The sequence below is a fragment of the Anguilla anguilla genome, chromosome 6 (genome assembly GCF_013347855.1).
Source record: "Anguilla anguilla isolate fAngAng1 chromosome 6, fAngAng1.pri, whole genome shotgun sequence".
In the NCBI taxonomy this organism is placed as follows: domain Eukaryota; kingdom Metazoa; phylum Chordata; class Actinopteri; order Anguilliformes; family Anguillidae; genus Anguilla; species Anguilla anguilla.
This window is the reverse complement of record NC_049206.1, coordinates 51,578,368-51,592,502: the sequence shown is the minus strand read 5'-3', so window position 1 is coordinate 51,592,502 and position 14,135 is coordinate 51,578,368. Positions and strand designations below refer to the sequence as shown.

The window sequence follows — 14,135 nt, the reverse complement described above, 5'->3', positions numbered from 1 at the left end:
TCAAAACAGGAAAACAGTAAATTATAATGTGTAATTGTATGTACAAGTGCAGGGGCGAATGCACGTCTTAATTAATATTATCTGAGATAACATGGCAGAAACAAATCGATACACTGGCGGTCTTGGTAAAGCAGAATCCAGTCAAAGCCCAAAACAATAAATGTAAAACCGTAGAAATGAGCAACGCACCATTCGCGCTCACACATTCCATCGAAACCAATCAAGATTCACAGATTTCCCCCAAACAGCCAATGAGGATGTGCAGCCACCTTCTCGCCATCGTCTCCGCCCCCTCACTTGAGTATTAATATTACATTTAGAACTACTTTAAATGCACAGGGACCCTGCAGAACGAGGCATTAGCTTTGTGAACATCTACTTTTTATTTTCCGTTATCTGCTTGACAGCTCTTCAACTTTTCAGCATGGTTGATGCATTTTGTGGCACCTGGAAGTTGGTAGACAGCCAAAATTTTGATGAATACATGAAAGCTATCGGTGAGTTAAATAAAATGTATTTAACATGTGTACACTTCGTAGCCTTTAACGTCCCAATAATGACCTGCGCTATAACGCGTAGCGGGAATAAAACATACAAGTCCTATAATATATACCGGTGTCTTGCGGGTAAATCTTCCCGGCGGTCTGGAAAAACTGCATCACTACATACTTGTGCACAGTAGCGTTCGCTATAACTTACTGCTATTTTGTTTTATCTTCCTGCAGGAGTCGGATTTGCAACAAGGCAAGTTGGCAATGTTACGAAACCGACAGTGATCATTGGCAAGGACGGAGACAAAGTATTTGTGAAAACACAGAGTACATTCAAGAACACTGAAATATCCTTCAAACTGGGGGAGGAGTTCGACGAAGCTACTGCTGATGACAGAAACTGCAAAGTAAGTCTTTTTGTGAATTAGATGTGATAAACTCAGAGTACGGTAAAATAGAAATTGCACAGTGCTCTACAGTTTTTTCTATATATTGCTTTAATAATAACAGCACGTGCAACATTACGCAAACCCTGCAGCAGTGCAAAAATGCACAAAGCACAACTCTGGCCGCACAACAATATCTATCAGCATTTTCACATGACCTGTGCCCTGCGTTTTGTCTCTAGAAAACATTGCATTAGAACTGATTTTACCAGTACATAACAAAGATCATATAAAACACCTGAGTTATGTTTTGTCCATATTGTACTCAGGTATGGCACATTTTATCTTTTGGACTCCTGTGCGTTCTTAAAGTGTTCTGCCCTTCAATGAACACTGAACATTTTACTCTGCACAGTTACAAAGAGGCGCAAGTAGTATCTTTAAAAATTTTTTAAAAAAACTTAGCCCTATGCATTTTGTGAATTGTAGTCTGTCCTGAACATGGAAGGAGACAAGTTTGTGCACGTGCAGAAGTGGGACGGCAAGGAGACAAAGTTCGTCCGAGAGATACAGGACGGTAAACTGGTCATGGTAAGACAAAGATGAGAAATTATCACCCCCAATGAATCCTTTTTGATAGTGTCTATGCCCGTTAGGCCCCAATAGGTATTTAACCCTTTTATGATTTTTTTTTTTTTTTTGGAATCCCCCCAAAAATACATTTAAAAAAATATGAGTGTGTTCTTGAACTCCATTTCTTTCAATTACCAGTAGTTATTCTAACACCAGCATCATAATGTTCAGTTAAGACCATTCCTAATCACATATTTGGGACGTTAAGCTTTTTCCAGACGTAGGCTCTGCGGCTTAAGCAAACCAATGTCGTAACTGACCCAATACGGGAACAATTTCAGTGTAGGGGGGAACATATCTTGTTAGTCTTTTATTGTATTGCGCTTGTGTTTGTGGTTGTTTTTCCTATATTTGCTATTTCTATTAAAGAATAGGCCACGGGAAGTGCATAAAGTCATTATTTAGGTATGTAGACGTATTTAGTGCTATAGGCTACATATGAAACCCAGTTTAGCGTGTAGCCTTATTCCTTTGGTATTTTTCCGCAGAAACTTTCGTTCGAAGACATCGTGGCTGTGCGCACCTACGAGAAGGCATAAATTCTGAATCAACCCCTGTGCCACCCAGTCTTTTCAGTCCTGTTTACTGGACTATGGACGGATTTTTTTCTACTGTACGCATATATTTGCACTTCATTCGCCCAAACGTTTTATGGCATCAGATGATTTTTTAAAATTTTTATACAAATGACTTCAATCTTTTCATACGGAATCATGATGTGAATAAATGTGCAAAGTAAACTGAAATAAATGACCTTAATGAACTGATGTGGTGTTGCCATTCATCGTGTGTGTGTTTGTGTGTTTTTGGGCCATGCTGGGATTTAAAAAAACTGCTAATTATAAAATAGTCTACTTCAATTTAATGCAAATCATTTCACTTGATGTATCCTACATCATATCAATAACATTATTATTATTATGCACACCCAGTGGAATTGGGGTTAAACTTCAATGCGCACACATACCTACATACCTGTCTAAACAAGACAGGCATTGCTCATTACAAAGGGAAAAAAAGGCCTTTTCTTTATTCCAAAAGGTTGATATTTTACTTTTTTTTAAAGTAGATACATTTAAAAAGTAGATAGTATTTGATTCAATAATAATCCTTCCCACTCTGTCTTATGAACGATTATCAATAGCCAATTGTAGTAGCCTACGAGCTAAACTGACGATGGGCTTTAGATTTAACCACAGAGGGCTTTTTGCATTATCGACACCTGTGTACGCTAAATATTTTTACTAAAATAACACAGAATAACACAAAGAAGACCATTTGTATTTTTGCACAGGTCAGAACGAATCGTAGCCTACAACTTATTTTTAGTGCGAGCACGGTAAAAGCGGCCGTTTGACTCGACTCCTAACCCTAGAATGCATGTTTCGGCAAGAATATGTATGCAGGCAACTAAAAACCACAGGGCATGATTATGTTGTCAAAGACGAATTATGTCTGATCTGCAACGCAAGTGTACACAGTTTAAACTACGTCACTTACCACACAAACAAAAGCACTTACAGTAGACAACCGCTTTTCCAGTGGAGTGGCTACAATACAGTCACGTGACTAGATATGCTTCCTGTTTGTGTCACATGAGAGCTTTCACATTCCATAGATGTAAATGTTAAAAGCTAATTTACTACTGGCGAATATGGGACCCGAGCTGGTTTTGTACTTGTGTTTGCTGGGACTCCGAGGTCATTTGTTGGTTTCAGCTGTCCCGATAGAGAATCGCCCACAACGCATTCAAGAGACAATTTCAGGTGAGTTACTGAACGACAAAAGATACATTTTTAAGTGCTCTACAGTTGAGTAGTGTTTCATCGCACCGCACAGATAATGCCAATCAGACAGGTACAACACAAAGTGTGGAATTTTGGCCTACTGTTGATCGAATTAAGAATTAATTACGCGTAATATAAACAGGAATGTCCGTGTACACATTCCTAGAAATCACAATGGGTCCGTCCCATAATCCAATAGACAACATCGTATCTGAACAGGACAACTGGGCGCTTGATGTCCCTGTTTCCTTTTTTATTGAGTTTGCTTTTAAAGTGAGAATATGCTCATTAATTTAAACTTGGTACAGCGATTTACAACAACCAACAAAAATAAAGATAGCCACTGCCCGCATACTTTCACACAAGCCTCAGTGTCACAGGCGTTTTATGCTTTGTTTACTGCACTGAACACTTCCTTTGCTAACCACAGAAATAGAGAGAATGGAAAAATAATGGCGTGCTGAAAGGTTCTGATTTATAATCACACTTTGTTTTTGTTTTTTTAAATAATATTATATGCATCAATCAATACCACATCGTTTCAGTCCATTAAGCTCTCATGACTGCCTCATCCATCATATGTGTGTTCATTCAGTTCTAAAATCTAGAAATTCTATGGAACAGTGCATGCATTTGCAATGTATTATGTGATATAAGATCGAAGAAGCTATCAACAAGCTGACAAGAAGTTGCAGAGCATGCAGTTTCTCATTCATTATGGGCGATGTGAATTTAATTATCGGCTTCTTTCTCTGCAGGCCGGTTCTGGCACATCTCAGATTTGCATCTGGACCCAACCTATCACATCACAGATGACCACACCAAAGTTTGCTTCTCCTCCCAGGGTCAACCGGCCTTGAACCCTGGCATGTTTGGCGATTTCTTGTGCGACTCCCCTTATGAGCTCATTCAGTCAGCCTTTCGATTCATGAAAGAAAAGGACCCACATCCAAACTTCATCATATGGACGGGGTTGGTAACAGGGCAGAGCGGTTATGTAGTGTACAGTAAACTGGTCTGTTATTGTTCCTCTTTTTTTCACAGTATAAAATAAAAGAGAAGTCGGAGTAAAACAGTATGCACCATAGGTCAATCATGAACATGTCATTTACTGTTGTCCAGTAACCGAGAATGCATTCTGCTCTCAGCATGAATTCACCTGAAAAACACATGGCATAATGTTGACATTTGCACAATCACGAAGAACTGTTTGAACTAGAGGCTTTTTAAATATTCCCTCTTGTGTCTATCTGATATCTTTACCCGTATAAATAGCTGAAATATGTTTCTGTAGTTTTACTCCAAAACATCTGAAAAGAAACTAACAAAACGGAAGCTATTTGTAATCCAACAGTTCTGTTTCTCTTGAGCTGGTGAATGCATGCTTAATAGGCTGTTAATCGGTTAAGCTTCTGATATGTTGGCGTGCATTTTGCTTGTTCGGCATAATTCTAAGTTTTGAGATGTAATGTTCTACACAAAGATTAGCTTTGGCAAGTGACAGATGAGAGGATTTGGGGGCATACAAATATTTAATTTTAAAATAAAGTTTTCTTCATTTTTCAGAGACAGCCCCCCGCACGTCCCAGAGCGGGAGCTTTCAACCGACACAGTGATACGCATTATCAGCAACATGACTCACACCATCAGGGAGTTCTTCCCAGATATCTCTGTCTACCCTGCTCTTGGGAACCATGATTATTGGCCACAGGTATTTAACCGTTTACCAGAGAACCTTTGGAGTGTGTTATTTTGTTTGCTCTTGCTCAATGTGGAAATGAGTTATCTAGGGTTTTTATTTATTTATTTATTTTTGTTATTTTATTAAAATGATCCTTTGGATCTCCTGAGCCCAAAAACGTTGGTTCATTTACATAATCTAACATATCTTTTTTTTCTCTGCTATTAACTGTAACAAACACTACAGGATGAAAACTCATTTTGACTGGAAATGATAATGACTGCTTAAACTTCAGTTATTTACCCACAGTTTAAGTGGAGTGCTCCTCGAGAGACTTCAGAGTAATCAACATAAAACCTGAATGACAGAAAACTAATAGTCACTGCTTGAAAGAAGTGCATTCGCACAGAGTGATTGACTTATAAACAAAATTCAATGGCACTTAAAATGCTGACTAGAAAAACAGCTGCTTTTGTATTTTGACCTTTAATCTCTTGTGCAAATTGATTTTGAAATAGTCCCTCCTACATTTGGCCTTTCAGACAATTTATCTGAATCATCCTTTTAAGTTAAGGCATGTCTTCAGGTGAATTAAGAACATTATAATTAGTATTTTCAGTTTTATTTGCTAAGATGGTTCTGTAATACTCATGAATTCATGAAAACTATAAAGAAATCGTTTAGCTGGTCATTGCAGTTAACTGACGAAGGCCTGGTTAATATGGTGCTGCAGTCTCTATTCAAATACTGAGCCTGTTTTCTTTTTCAGGATCAGCTTCCAGTAGCCACTGATGAAATATACCAGGCTGTTGCCAAACTTTGGGAGCCCTGGTTACAACCAGAAGCCCTCCCAACACTGAGAAGAGGTAAAAACGTCTGCACTGCTGCCAGTATGGAACATTAGTAAGAATTAGAGGGAAAAGTTCTGACTGTTTCTAAGCGTTTATGCAGGAGCACCATATAATGATTCAATCATTTTATTTTATTAAAAATGTTTTCCCCACTCGCAGTTGTCAATTAATGGAAATCGATGGTTTGCATACAGCCCTGATTGTTATTCCTTTTCTTTTGTTTCATGTGAAGGCGGGTTCTATTCACTAGTGATACTTCCCAAATTGCGGCTAGTTAGCTTGAACACAAATCTGTACTACAGTCCAAACAAAGTGACTGTGAACATGACGGACCCGGCTGGACAGTTTGAATGGTTGGAAGCCACCCTGGAAACGTGTCGACAGAGTGACGAGAAGGTAAACCTGTCCGTGGTGGAGCCTGCCACTGCTTTTTAAATTTTTTAATTTTTAAAAAGAATTTGGCTCAATAAAAAATAGTTGTGGAGAGGTTTTAGCTGAAGAGGAAGTGAAACAAGCACCATTTTATTAGGTATCAGTTTTTTTGACACATTACATGAGTACAGTGTCATGGTTTGATTGTTTTGGCATTTAATATGGAAGCAGGTAAATATAATCATGTAATCTGTGTATGTAATTCAGTTAGCTATTTTGAAACTTTGTGAAAAAGGCATAGTACATTTATTTAAAAAATGCCTTTTTCTTTGTAGGCTTACATTATAGCTCACGTTCCCATTGGTTACTTGCCCTATGTCATCGGGACAACTGCTATGAGAGAAGCCTACAATGAAAAGCTTGTGGAGATCTTTCGCAAGTACAGTGATGTGGTTGCTGGGCAGTTCTACGGTCACACCCACAGAGACAGTATAATGGTCCTATTGGACCATGAAGGTAAAGCAAAACCTTTACAAACCTTTAAAGCATTGCATTTTTGTTTTCAAATCTTCCATATTGTTCAGCAGCCATGGTTCGGGGTTACAGCTTCTAACCTGTGTGCATTGACATTCTTCCTTTGTCCCAAAGTTACCACAACCTGTTGAGCTGCTCACAGGAACTCAGTGGTACCCTTATCAAATAAACACATTGGTTGATCTGAAAGTTCTCAAAGTACATTGTATGTGAACATTTCCTTAATACACTCTATGTAATATTGCAAAATGTCAAGCATGCACTGTTTTACAACAGATTGTGTATTTCTCTCTCATTTTAAATGGTGTTAGATTTCCACATTTCCACAAATCACCTCTGTCAGTGTGAAGAAATGTGCTGAAGAAATTTGAGCATTTTTCAAACATGCCCCTTTTGAACTATTTTCCCCCTTATTTCTGTTTTGGAATGTCTAGATGTGTTCATCAGCTCTCATTGCTGTACGATGAGCACGTTATCACCTCTGAAACGTTTGTGTTGTCAGCCTCACCTGTTATCACACCACAGTGTCCAGTTCAGACTCCCATACATGTGTGTCAAAGGAATTCATGTGTGCTGATCGCGGATGCCTGATCGACCAGCAGGGGTCGCTAGTGTGTGATCAGATGCTGGCCTCCCATCCCACTGAAGCACTCCCTTACCTTGGCTACGTTATCGCCAACTGGGCGTCTCCCTCCCGGGCTGCTAGCCTATGAGCACTGGCATGGTTAGGATTCAAAACCAGACCGGGGTGGCTATCCATGCACTGGCCATGTACCATGTACTGTGCCTTAGCAGGATGAGCCACCCGGCAGCCTCAAATGGTTGTACGTTTTAGGCTGGATGACCCGTGAGGGAAAGTATTCACAGGGTTCCTTTTTATTTAAATATTGAAGATGTGTCCCTTGTTGACCCATTCACATTTGCGCTGCGCCAGATGCGTAAGGGGTGAGCTTCTCGCTGAGCCCTTTTTATTGCGGTTCAGCTTGTTGACTCAGGTGTCAGCTCTCACCTTTGTCCGGCTTTGCCTAAAGCTGGTCACGCAGCCAAACATCACTTCCACTCAGAGCATTCCTCTGCCTGGCGGTGGGTGGCAGTTCTCACAATGACTGTAATTTTTGCCTCCAGTCACTGCTAGCAATGGCAGGTAAGTGTTATTATGACATTGTAGTCAAAAGAGCGCCGTGGTGTTTGAGGAGTACCTTTTAAATACTGTCTTTAGTCCTTAAATACCCATTTAACAAAAATTATATGTGTGTGTTTTTTTTTAAAGGCCAACCTGTTAATTCAGTGTTTGTCACACCGGCTGTTACTCCATTCAGACATGCCAATGAACCTTACTCAAACAACCCAGGCCTCCGGATGTACTACTATAACAGCCCAGATTACAGTCTACTGGTAAGTAGGGAGAGATCGTGATCTTTTGTGATGGTATTGTATGGCGGAGGGCCACTTAAATATCTCTCCTTGTAAATTGGGTGAGTAGAACCACAGATATCATAGCTTGACCTGAAGGTCAGAGAACAGTTCTCACAGAGTGACATATGTTTTGAAATCCACTTGCATTGTAATTGAAACTAAAATACATAGCAAGTGTTATTTTGGCTTTACTAGTATAATTGTTAAATACCCTCACACACAAGCTTGGGGACGGCTTGGTTTTCCTTGGAGCTGATTCCAGTTGTGGTAGCCGCTGGGTGATCCTGTATCATCTGTGGACAACCTGTTTCCCTCACCCTTGACACTTCTGGAGTGAGAATGCTAAACGCAGCACAGGAGTACTTTAACGCAGTAACAGACACTCAAGTGTGGATCTCAATTTCTGACATAGGTTTTTTTCAAAAGGACACATTTGAATAACGGAGAAGAGAGCTTCTCAGACGGAAAGAGATAAATGAAATGGCTTTGAGTGCACCTGATATTCGTCATCTGCGTGCATTATTGTAGGGTCGGTACAGTCGCCCCCTTTAATTCTTAATTTAACTGTGTTGTTACACATTTCAGAAATAGTTGTGTTTGATTCGTACACAGAATTGATCAGCAGTGATGTAATTAAGGAAAACAATGTTGTGTAAGCAATATGAAAACTGCATTTGTTTAAATGCCTTGCAAAGATCTTCAAAGTTAGTAGAGAGTGGAGAGCTATGTCAACGTAGATGCTCCACCTCACATTTAATGTTCATTGTCACACCCTGTGCATTGTGTTGCATTCTGTGCTGTATTCTCTGAGATGTGTGTCCTCTCTTAAGGATGTTTGGCAGTATTACATGAATCTCACTGAAGCAAACTTGGAAAGGAAGCCAGACTGGAAGCTTGAATACATAATGACCAAAGACTACAACATTGAAGACATTCAGCCAAAGAGCTTGTATGGACTTGCACAAAGTTTCAGAACACCCGATAGTAAGACTTTTCAGAATTACTTTAATCATTTTATGGTAAGTTACAACAACTCTATTGTTTGTAAGGGACTTTGTAAACTGGAACAGGTCTGTTCTGCGCTATTCTTGGACCACAAGTCCTATTTCGATTGTACCTTAAAAGGGAATTCAGATTGATTTGATTTGATTTGATTTGATTGATGCAGAAATTGATTGTACTAATCAGTGAAAATTAGTGCACTTTATCAAACTTGAGCACTTTATGCAGAATTTTTTTTTTTTTTTGCAATGCTGTTCTTCTTTTATTTCTAACTTGTAAATGGGAACAGTGTGCATTTTTAAATATTCTAAATGTAAAAGGGAACAATGCAATTCAGAATTTGCGGTAATGGGTACAAAATATAACATGAATCTTGATTCCTGGTTGATCAACTGTGCTGGAAATTGATTGGTTGAGATGCTTTTATGAATGTACATGCATTGTCTTGGCAAAACAATAAGGAAGAACACTGCCAACATACAGTATGTGTTTATGTTTTTTGATGAAGAAAAGCTGCAATAAACATTAAAAATGTAGACCCTGGAATGAGGTATAATTTTGTCAATTTGCTGTCACCTTTTGACACTGTCCAAACTGTCTAACTTTTTTTTCCATTATATCTCTCGATTCAGAATGCCCAATCACATCTGTAGGCCCAATTCATATCTGTGATGCCACTCAGTTTGGGATAGTGTAGGTAGAAAAACGCTCTCCTCCACTCACTTCTCCTCTCACTGCCTTTCGCACTGAAGTCACCATCCTAACTGCCCAGTCGTTGCATCATTGGATGATGCTTTATGTGAATTTTGGTGCAGGCGTCTAAATCAACCAATGGAGTCGCTCTTATACAATCAAACAGGGACACCCTGCCAGCTAAAACCCCGCCTCTTGGGGAGAAGCTGCATCCACTTTGGCATCCAAGATCGTCAATGACACAGTACACTTGTGTGTCACAACACTGAGGAACATACGACACTGAGTGCTTTAGCAGGAAGTGGCACTCGAGAGCCCCAACTCAGTGTCTTTGTACTGGAGTGAAGTACTTTATTGGGAAATGAAAGACTGTCTTTGAGTGACAGTGACTGTGGCACTGGGGTTTAGTGTCCTTGCGCCTTGAACCACGCCTATACATCTAAGAGGTTCTCATGACCTTAAGACAAAATTAGAAAATTAGGTCAGTCTTAGTGCGTGCAACTTAGACATGAGCAGCTCGTCGAATCCTAGAGAAACCTTATGTTGCCTGCTCTACATGTGAAAGAAACTCGCTAAACTTGATACAGTACATCTTGAGAAACCGGCAGTTCTTTGGCTTAGGATCTGTAATTTCTTCTTTCAAAAGCCCTTCTGTTGGACTCAGCTGGATGTTTTCAGCCGTAGTGTGACTGTTGTTATGTTTTATTTGCCCTCCACCTGCTTACTCTGTAGCAGGACTGTGGGAGAGGTTAACTCGTGACCTCGTATGAGGGGAAAGAAGGTAGGAAAACTCTTCTGCTTGCCAAATCCTCTCTCTGCAGGTGGTGGGGTGAGGAGTCAGCCCACACCAGCCCCCACCAGCCCCCACCCCCAACCCCCACCCACCCCCGACCGCCCTGGCTCCCTTCGTCTGTGGTGTGGCCCCCTCTCTCCGGCCACAGACAGCCACTTCAGGACAAACCGCTCCCCTGCTTTTGGGAGGAAATCTTTCGACTCATCAATCCCCGCCCCCCCCCCTCGTCCAATGTCATTAGCATTCAGGGGCTAAGAGGGACTCGGAGCTAAGAAGGATGGCAGCTGTGAACAGGATTTCGGGAGTCAAGTAAACTCCTGATGGTGAGATAATGGGTGCCCGGGAAACCCGGGGGGAATTCGGGTTCCAATAATCGCTTTCCGAGACGTTGTAATTAGCATTAATCACCGAGCTGCCCATCAGCAGTGCAGTATTTCTCAGGGAGGCACCGCTGTACTGCTGTAACATATAAAACAAACCGGGGATGCATTTTTATCCCCGTCTGCTATTTTTTTTTTTTTTGTTTAGTCTTTTTTCGTTTGTTTATGTTTCGTTTTTTAACCACCCTCCCAGCGCTTTCCTGACTTGCTTCAGGCAGGTCTTTACAGCAATGTGTTACTCTCTGAAGAGGTGGTCGCAGACAGACACCCCGCAGTGGGCAGTGATGGATGTCCCCTTGTGCCTCTGCTCCAATAATGGCTATGAATAAGCCTTGTGCTTTGGCTCCTCAGACTCCGGCGAGGTGATTTCATAACGGAACGGGGTGATTAATCAAGAGCCGGACCCGGGCGCTGAGGACCTCTTGTCTTGCAGACGCCCGTCTGACTCAGTCTGGCATCGTATTATTTCGAGCCAATATTTACTGGCTGAAAGCAGGTTAAAGTCATCGGTCAACCTAACCTTGATGCGCATTATCCTTGTTTAGTAAGGGGTTTATGTAAACATTTTACCTCGGCGCCTGCTGAATTCAGAACGTTGTACAAAAGAAAAGTAATGCTTGCTGAAATCTGTTGCTCAGAAAAGCACTGTCAGAATGTATAACCGCTAGCCTGAATCTGTGTTGAAGTATGCATACAAAAAGCTGTGACATAATGCTTTTCAGTTAAGTGCTGTCGTAATCAGTGCACTTATCTGGAACCACCTTCCTTATTACCATACATACAGAGAAACTGAACCCGGTGCACCCTCTTTCTCAGTCCAAGACATGGGCAGACTGCAAATGGCTGTTTCTCCCTGGTAATAATGTCTCATTGTGCCATACGAGATAAACTGCATTCATTTAAAAAGTTGCAACTGAAAACACCTGCCGAATAAGGGGAAATGTGCTCGTGTTTATTTGAATTTGGGCTGTAAGCCAATGCTCTGAAGGTATTAATCGCAATCTGTTTGCGTCTGCTTTCTTAGAAATGTACATTTCCGTGAGCTGTGCTTTTCAGCCAGAACTGTATCATCGCGTGCACACTAATGATACTAACGCTGCTCTCCATATTCAGACGTTTTATAATGGAGTCTGGAGAGCCTGCTTAAAACATAAGAGAGAGGTCAAGGAGAAGGACTCCTGCAGGTCAAGTCTGCGTTAATTACTGGACCTCATTACAGGCCGCTGACCCCCGGCGTCAGACGCCTGTCTGCAGACTGTTTTTTTTTTTTTATTGCTGCCGACCGCATTTATCCAGCAGAATTTAATCTGTGGATTACTGTCAGGCCCAGGCAACTCTGCGGAAACCCCAGGGATACTGGAACCCTCGGGATGTGCCTTTTAATTTGTTAATTTCAAGGAGGAAGGAACGCCGGAATGGATGGTGGGGGACACGTGGGGATTACTGTATGGCGGGGGTTTCCAGGCTCGATCCTGAGGACCCACTGTGTGTGCTGGTTTTTGTTTCTGCCGAGGCTGACAGATGAAATCACTGAAAGGTAATTGGTGAAAGGGTGGAGACCTACCTGGTCACTGAAACTTAACTATTTGTGAAAAGTGGAGAGTTCAAATACAAAGAAAATGAGCCAAATCTTTGTTGTGCTGGAATAAGTGAAAGTATAAAGCTATATGAAAATTTATACATATATATTCATCAGCTTTAATTGATCAAAAAAGAGGTCAATTAACTAAATTCAGCATACACAGTCAGACTCCAGGACCGAGTTTTAAAACCACTGCTGTGTGGTCCCCCAAGTTTGATCCGGCTGCTTCTTGAGCCAATGCAAGTTGTATAATGCGATGTGTAATGACATCATTCATCATATACCATTATATCCATCTATACCCGTTTATCCTCGTCAGGGTCATGGGGGTCCCAGAGCCTATCCCAGCTTGCATTGGGCGAGAGGCAGGAATACATCCTGGAGGTCAATTTATATCATCATGCTAGTTTATTAAAGCATATTTTTACTATCAAAGTTTCTCACAAACAATAAAAACATTTTGTCCATTTTCTCCATATGCCCACTGGAATGCCTTCCATTGCTTTTCTGTTGAGGACATCTTCTTTTGCTCACATATGCAGGGAAGGGAGATTTTCCCTTGCTCCAGATGTAATGACATGAGGGTGAATATTTTTAGGATAATGGGTGAAGTCTGATTCAATTACTGAAAATTGATCCTATGACTACAGTTGCAACTTGGTCTAAAATCTTTTTTTAGGTCAGAAAAGTTATACTTTTTGAAATGCATAAAATTAGTCATTATGTGTCATGCACCACACAATATATTTGCCAATATGTCTGGGAAAAATTGAGATATTTGGAGTGTATCACATTCATTTTCTTCTCAGTATATTCATTACTTGGTAATGACTCCATTATTTACCAGTGATACCCCCATATTTTCCTGTTTTATCCTGCTACGGACAGAATGCCTTTGAACTGGAACTACTTACCAGGATCAAAGGACTTAATGGGGGTGTTTGGGGTCTTCAGCCAGACTGCCTGTACCACACAAATCATACATTTTGTCATATAAATGGAATAAAAGGGTATACGTTAACAAAACTTTGATCGCATGAGTACAGTGCATACGGATAATTTATGAAACACCCAGAGATGGTAATGATTCATCAAGAACAGAAAACCAGTTTTATTATTACTTTTATTATTTTTTATTTAATTTTATATTTATTTGTACATTTTTTAATTAATTAGCATTTATATCTGCCCATTAAACAAGAAGAGGCCAAGCTCATCTACGCCTACTGAATTACCTCAAAAAAGTGCTGTGGCCATGGCGACTGGGGGATTATGGGAAACAGCTGTGCATTGTGCTCTTGTCCCATTCATCTTGGCGGTGCCTCTTGGACTCAACGGGGTTGCTGCAGTGTAGGGAAATGTCCCACAGTAACCTCTTACAGACGTCTGTAAGCACTGACTCAATGGCGAGACCCTAAATTAATCTGGTTTGGAATTAATCTTATTTTATTCCTGGTCTAATTCTCTGGACAGGGCCACCAACTCTGGGTCAAGTTTTTTGTACCTGTATATTGTACTTTAATATTATTTTAAG

General features: G+C 40.6%; 2 protein-coding genes across 2 annotated transcripts; both read left to right on the top strand.

Moving 5' to 3' along the window:
• Positions 1-283: 283 nt before the first annotated feature.
• Positions 284-2,277, top strand: fabp7b (fatty acid binding protein 7, brain, b). Its single transcript, XM_035421943.1, has 4 exons — positions 284-497; positions 726-898; positions 1,367-1,468; positions 1,999-2,277. The coding sequence occupies exons 1-4, from the start codon at positions 332-334 to the stop codon at positions 2,047-2,049; spliced, it is 492 nt and encodes a 163-aa protein (XP_035277834.1). The 5' UTR covers positions 284-331; the 3' UTR covers positions 2,050-2,277.
• Positions 2,278-3,049: 772 nt separating this feature from the next.
• smpdl3a (sphingomyelin phosphodiesterase acid like 3A) lies at positions 3,050-9,691 on the top strand. The gene is made up of 8 exons (XM_035421941.1): positions 3,050-3,276; positions 4,056-4,269; positions 4,864-5,008; positions 5,748-5,844; positions 6,062-6,225; positions 6,537-6,717; positions 8,006-8,130; positions 8,982-9,691. The coding sequence occupies exons 1-8, from the start codon at positions 3,135-3,137 to the stop codon at positions 9,288-9,290; spliced, it is 1,377 nt and encodes a 458-aa protein (XP_035277832.1). The 5' UTR covers positions 3,050-3,134; the 3' UTR covers positions 9,291-9,691.
• Positions 9,692-14,135: the final 4,444 nt, after the last annotated feature.